This window comes from Nematolebias whitei, chromosome 15 (genome assembly GCF_014905685.2).
Source record: "Nematolebias whitei isolate Nwh7 chromosome 15, NemWhi1, whole genome shotgun sequence".
Classification (NCBI taxonomy): domain Eukaryota; kingdom Metazoa; phylum Chordata; class Actinopteri; order Cyprinodontiformes; family Rivulidae; genus Nematolebias; species Nematolebias whitei.
The window spans coordinates 16,685,497-16,692,779 of NC_056512.1; the positions used below are offsets into that span (position 1 = coordinate 16,685,497).

At 36.8% G+C, this 7,283-nt stretch overlaps 1 protein-coding gene across 1 annotated transcript in view; it reads left to right on the plus strand.

Moving 5' to 3' along the window:
* The window catches only part of nfixb (nuclear factor I/Xb), a 210,646-nt gene that overhangs the window by 10,610 nt on the left and 192,753 nt on the right, over window positions 1-7,283 (plus strand). The window contains exon 2 of the mRNA XM_037688832.1: window positions 5,533-5,616. Within this exon, the coding sequence (XP_037544760.1) occupies window positions 5,533-5,616 (84 nt within the window). The remainder of the gene's footprint in view (window positions 1-5,532; window positions 5,617-7,283) is intronic.

Sequence of the window (7,283 nt, forward strand, 5' to 3'; positions counted from 1 at the left end):
ATATATATATATATATATATATATATATATATATATATATATATACTGTGCCGCCGTACTTAGTTGTTGCTTAAAGATATAGTTTCCTCAAATGATTTGGGTGGCTGAGGATTAATCTATGGTGGCTAAAGCCACCATTGTCCACCCCCTGGCTCCGCCATTGTGCCTGGTGGTGGATAAGATAGCTCCCTCCACCTGCCAGAATTAGTCACTCTGCCTCGGACAAGACAATTATAAAATAAAACTACCTCAGTTCTTTACACAGTGTAACTTTCACCCACTTGAACATCTCGCACCAAAAACATTAATGTTTACTTGCATTCCCTGTTCAGTTCCAGTAAAAAACGAAAAAACACTCATCTCAAAAAATACATACATTCACTTATCAAATCCTTCAGCACTGAGCATCATTGTACTGGTTATATTTATTACATTACATTCTTCTTCTTAGTTCTTTCTACGTGTCTTTCAATGTATTAATCTTGTCGTTTCCTTGTCAGTGTGTGATCTGAAGCAGCCAGCAACCTCTAAATTTCCTTCAGGATAATAAAGTCTTGTCTCCTCATCTTATCTGATTAGGATGCCTTTCGGTTGCCTCTCCTTGGTGCTTCGTGTAATGCCTTTGGATCTCAGAAGGAGCTTGAGTGTCACAGGAAGAGGCGTATCTGGACTTCTCTTCTTGAACCTTCTTAATAAGCTGTTGAAAATGGATGGATGGATATTTACAACTCCTTGCACATGTGGAATAGAAACCAGAGCGATGGCACGACTAAGACTGATGTCTTCTCCCATTTTCCCTTCAGAGGGAAAAGAATAGTCAAACATTCAGCTTCTAAACAATTCTGGTACAGGACTGTTCATTCTTTAAACGATCATCCTTTCATTGGTATGCTTTTTCCACATGGAGCTTAAGCACAACTTGTCTTTGTCGTTCGGATCATTTGTCATTATCAAGCAAGCAAAACGTGCCAGAAACAAGAGGTGGCTACAGGACTACTGTTGTGCCACATTTTGTGCTACTCTGTGATTATCAGCAGAGTAAAATATATCCCTCAGCTGGACCGGGCAGTTAAAGAGCTTAACAGAAAGCCCGGGGAGCTTGACAAGGGCACCATTTAGTGGGACAAATGGTTTTCCTCCAGTGTTTCCTCACATATTAAATGCAACGTGTCAGGAGTTGGGTGCCGAGGTTGAATGCAACCACGGGAGTTTCCCTCATCTCTTAGGCAACTCTCGTTTTTTAACTGCGTGTGTGCGCTCCACATGGCACATACTTAACTTTCCGAGAACGTGAAAGGCGGTGCTAAATAAATCCCGTGTTATTCTTATTCTAATCAACCCGCCGAAGACCTTTAGCTACAGACACTGAGTGAAGTCACACACACAGATGTCCTTCCTGTGTTACAGTAAAAGGGAAAGGACTCACACTGCAACCTCTCATTCTGGGGGATATGAATAGCCTGAGTTACAAGCCGCAGTTTGGTTAGCCGTAGTCTGAGACTTATTTTAGTCCCGTGTGTTTCTGCGTGTGTTTGTTTAAAGGCAAGCCCAAAGGAAAAGAAAAAAAAACTCAATGTGCAAATATTGCAATTTAAACACCTGCAACACTAATGAAATCTGTTCCATTTTAAAATTTGCATTAATTCAGTTCAGTTTATACAGTGCCAAGTAGTGGTGTAGTCTACGTTTTGTAGTGGGTGTACTGTGCTTAGAAGCCAAAGTACACCGGTTAGTACAATGTAATCATTAATTTGTTTTGATTTTTAAGCGTATTGAACATTTCAAAATTTCTCCGATGCTTAGATTTCAATAAATGTACAACAAACTTTGTACAACAGTTGGCTTTGTATTAAAAACATGTTATAGAATTTATAAAACAGTATCAAAGCAAAACATGTTCCAGTATTAAATAGTAAGTACAGAAGTGTTAATTATGCAAAAAAAACCCAAAAAACAGGTTGAACCAACTCAATGTGTCTATAAAATATTCCAAATGTGTTGACAGTGACACAAGCCCATGCATCATTGGGCACTTTTAAGTGGGTATATTGAAATTCCCAAGCTTTTCTAGTGGATATACTCAGTATACCTGCGTATCTCAGACTACACCACTGGTGCCAAGTCACAACAGAAGTTGTCTCAGAAACCATAACCTCTGTCTTGTCTGAGCTTAAAAGCTGAAAATTTAGGGTCATCCAGGTTTTTATGTCTTTAAGACATGATTCTAGTCTAAGTAAGTGATTGGATTCATTGGTTTTCATGTACAGATATAACTGAGTATCATCAGCGTAACATTTGATAAGGTCAATAGAAACATCAAAGCAAATATGTTCTTGTTTTTAGTATTTTCCTTGTTTTATTACACTACCTTTATTTTAATTGCATTTTACTATAGCTTATTGTTGTCTGTACTTTATATGTTGTTTGTCTAAAGCAGATCTCTCTTGTAAATGAGTCCTCGTGACTCAGTGAGACTAATCTGGATAAATAAAGGTTGAATGAATGTTCCCCCAGTCCTGTGCATGGATGTCTGTGCGTACACATGTAGATCTTTAAGCAAGTGCTTAAAGGTGAAAGGGGCTGATTTTTTATTTTTTTTTTGCCTGTACATGTGTAAAAAAATATTGTGTTTATCTGTTAGCAAAATACCTCATGAACCAGAGAACAGATTTGATTGAAACTCCCAGACATAATCACTAAAACTTCTTACATTTCTGGGTCAACACAATTTAAGATGGCGACCTCAACCAACCAAGCTAAAAAAACAACAACAACACTGAATATAACTCAGTTGAATGCACAGATATTGTACTAAAATTCGATGTGGTAGCTTTGATGTGGTTGACCCACATCACACAGCCTGGGTGCTCAAACATTACACAAGAACTTTGTTTTAAACTGTGCCATTAATTTATGGAGTTAAGTTTTCTGCTGGCATTAAATAGTAAAACACTGGATGGATTTTAGTGAAACTTTTCAGAACGTTATCATTGGATGTACATCTACAACAGATTAACTTTTGGAGTCAATGCAATTCAAAGTGATTGCCACAGCTGATCAGATTTTGCCAACACAAAGACGACTCAGTCAGTTCTACAGATACTGATCTAAAGTTTGATGTGAGAGCAGCTGGTGATCATTCACAATTCATATCTCACATTACGCTCCTGACCAAAATGTCTACAACTCTATTTAGGATGATCTGAGGATAAAATGCATTCGTTCAAAGAATGCTAGTTCTGTATTAGCGTGAATGTTTGTGAAGCATTCACACTATTGTGATCCATTTTTCTTACGTACATTTTTTGGTGTGATTCTCGTCCTACAGTTTTTAAACCATTTCATCAAATCATAAATCAAAACCTTCAGCTCTTTTAAGAAAATCCTGCCATGACTTTTGGTATTGGTGCAACTTTAGCTTTTTTTTTTTTTTTTTAATATTTAGCCTTTTCTACCATTTTTTTTCCTCATAGAAAATCAACTGAGCTAATTTTCCATCCTTCAAATCTTTAGATCTGTTTACAACCTTTTACTGCCTTTTCACATTTTGTTCTGGTTCAGCTTCTTTCAGCTTCCTTGTTCAAATTTAAACTTTTTTTTTTGCTATTTCAGCTAATTTCAGCTGTTTTGTGCTCCTTTCAGATTATTTCTGCTAACTACAACATTTTTGTGCTTCATAACGTCTTTCTGCTAATTTCAGCTTGTTATGCTAACTTCAACTTATTTCTGCAAGTTTCTGCTATTTCAGTTACTATATAGCTGTTTTATGCTAATGTAAGCATTTTAAGCTAATTCCATATTTTTTGCACTCATTCCAACTTTTTTCAGCCTAATTTAGCAAAAAATGTGCTCTCTCTGCTTTCTTCTTGTAATTTCAGCTTCATTCGGCTTTTTTAGCTAAGTTTCGGCTATTTTTTGTGCTAATTTCAGCTTTTTTTCTGGTAATTTCCACTTTTTGTGCTCATTTCTGCTTATTTAAGTAAATATTCCTTATTTCTTTTGCTAACTTAAGCTTGTTCTAGCTTTTCAGCTCCTTTTTGTTTATTTTTTTAGCTAATTTCAGCTGTTTTCAGATAAATTCAAGTTTTTGTGGTAAGTTCTGCTACTATCAACCTAATTAACCTCTTCTAATTTTAGCTTTTTATGCTCCTTTCTGCTTTTTTCTGCTAGTTTCAGCTTTTTCTGCTATTTCAGCTACTTTTCACTGTTTATGTGCTGAATTTAGCCTTTTCAGTTAATTCCACATTTTTTGAGCCCATTTTAGCTCATTCCACTTCCTCTTGCTTCTTTCTGCCTTTTCAGCTACTTTTCAGCAATTTTTTGCTAATTTCAGCTTTTTAGCTAATTTCCTATTTTTTGTGCTTTTCTTCTTATTTAAACCTAATTCAGCAAATATGTGTTCTTTCTGTTATCTTAGTAGGCTTAGTCTTACATTTCAGCTTGATTTTTAGATTATTTCAGCTGTTTTTCAGCAAGTTCTTCTGCAAAAAGCATGCACACTGCATGTTCGCAGGAAATGCAATTTCTCTAGTTTCAGTTTAAACTCAGCCTGAGCTGTTTGTCACAGTAACTAGTTTCTATAATATCTTTACATTTTCTTCCTGGCTATAAACAAAGTTTGTTCCTGCACACTCATTCCAGGTGGAGAAGTAAGAACATAAAGTTCTGGAAAATGGGATTACCGGTACTTCTTCTCCATCCAAAAAGTTTCAGAGTGCGATCATGAAATAAATACATTTACTTCCCCTCAAGCTCGCAGTTATTTTCATTAACCTGCAGATTTTCGCCCTCACCTAACAGGTTTACTTTGCTCCCAGAATAAACATTTGAATTTATTCTTAACTAAAAAAAAAAAAAAAAGCAATTTGTAGCAGTTTAGGTTGAAAACAAATAGGTCGTGAGGCAGGCAGAACCCCCATCCTGACCCAAATCTTTGGCGCTTGGTTCCCTGCTTTTCATGCCGTCTGGTCTGGCAGTTTCAGCTGACTTCAGAAGTGCACCGGTTGCTCATTCAGAGCCTCCATCAGTGCGTCCTGCAGCATACAAATGAACCGCGCTGAATAGAAACAAACACTTAACATGAACAAGTTAGCTGCAGAACAGAGGCCTGTGTTAGTCTCTGTGGGGGAGGGAGGTATGGTCTGTATGTAAAAGTCTATAATGTGACAGTGTGGGAATGATTTGTGCTGAATCAATGTTGGAAACGTGACCAGGAAATTCTGCTGCGTTTCATTTAGACATTTAGCTCCGCATTACAAGCGGCTAACGGAATCAAACCTTCGGCCTGTGTGGCAGACAGGCACTGGCTTGCGCCGCACACCACCAACCTTAGTGTGTGCATGTGCATGAATACATGAAGATGAAAGCGGCTGTCTGCTGATGGGACTTGGAGAGGATTTTTAAATAGGTCAAGAAGGATTTTCATGTACAAAATCTGATTCTGCAGCTTTGCAACCAGCTTTCTTAGTTTTTTTCTTTTGGCTGGTTTTAAAAAGTGTCGGCTGATTGAATGACTGTTGTGTTACATTTCAGGCAACCGAAACCTTTCTGTTGAACGAAGAGCCCTCCAGAGGTCCTGGGATGCCTGAATGCTTTGTAGTATCAGATTCGTACAGGGTATGCTTCTATTATTATTATTATTATTATTATTATTATCATCATCATCATCATCATCATCATCATTATTATTATTAGTATTATTGTTATTATTATTATTGTCATTCTTCTTCTGCTGCTGCTTCTTCTTGCTGTTGTTGTTCTTCTTCTTTGTCTTTTTCTTCTTATTGTTGTTCTTGTTCTTTTTCATATTGTTATTAGTTATTATTGTTATTATTATTTTCATTCTTCTTATTATTGTTGTTCTTCATCTTTTTTGTCTTATTATTATTATTATTATTGTTAGTTGTTGTTTTTGTTCTTCTTCATTTTCTTCTTCTTGTTGTTCTTATTCTTTTTCCTATTATTATTAGTTATTATTATTATTATTATGTGTGCGTTGGTATTAAATGTGTAACTGGAGTCATTGCTCCAAACTCTTGAGTGTCTGTTTTAGCGCTCTTGGTAATTGCCCTTTAATCATAATGTCATTCACAACTCTCTCCACTCATCTGCAAACCATTACAGTTATTATTTCCACACACGTGCAAGAAGAAGAAGAAGAAGAAGAAGAAGAAGAAAAAAAATCAGGGCTATTACAGTTTCACCAACGTTCCTTTGCCTCGTGAGAACAAAATTTAGAACGTTAGCTTGCGGCATGGCGTGTCGTGTAAAAGGCAAACAAGTCAAAACTTTAAAACTTCCACTATCTTGTGTAATCTGCTAAAGTTGATCCACAACAGATTCACAGTGAGATCAAGGAAATGCATGGAGGTGGAGGGTGTAGAGGAGGAAGCAGTGGTGCTGATGACTGAAAATATGATCGCTAATGAAGAAGGGGCCATCTTTTGAGGCTGTGTTCTTTGTTTCTGGGAGTTAGGTCCATCGCCAACTCTCCCATAGAGCGTCTGGGTTGCTCCGCCAAAATAAATGCATTAACCTTTTTAAGCTGGAACCGAGTAGCCGGGTTTTGGGGAAAGGGTTAGTGGAGGCAGTGGGAGGGTGTCCATCTCCATCATCGCTTCCAGGACAGCTGCACTTATTTCCTTAGTGCCGTTTAAAGCCCATCATCAAATGTTTACCTGAATAAATGTCCTGTTGCAGCAAGAAGAGGAAGCGGAGGTGCATTAAATGGTGTTTTCAACTAAATAAAGTTTAGAGCGCACGCGAGGTGATAGTATATTTTAGTTTTATGTTTGTGACTTAAAAAGATGAAGCTAAAAAAAAGGACTTTCAGTTTGTTAAAGTTTCAGCTCTGATTTGTCGACCATTTATTAATAAGTACTGGGCGGCTGTGAAACATTGCAATGTCAGTTCAGTGAAAGTTAATTCAGGCCGATTGAACTGAATGCATCACATTTATACCTGGATTATTGAACATGGACTTTGTTGAATGCATCACAGTTCAGTTTATTTAAATTAAAATTTACTTATTTATGTTAGCCAGTGTAATTTACAAACTGTGTTAATCCAATTAAATATATTCAGCTCTTTTTTTAAAGTTGTACTCCTATGCAACAAATTGCAGTGAATATTTGTTTCAACAAAAGAAGTATGGAGAGGTGGAATGATGGTTTCATCTCCGGTGGATCCACAACATACAGCAGCTTTTACATATAGAAGAGTTTACATACAGTAGAGTTTACATAGAGTAGTGTTTACATACAGTAGTTTACATACAGTAGCTT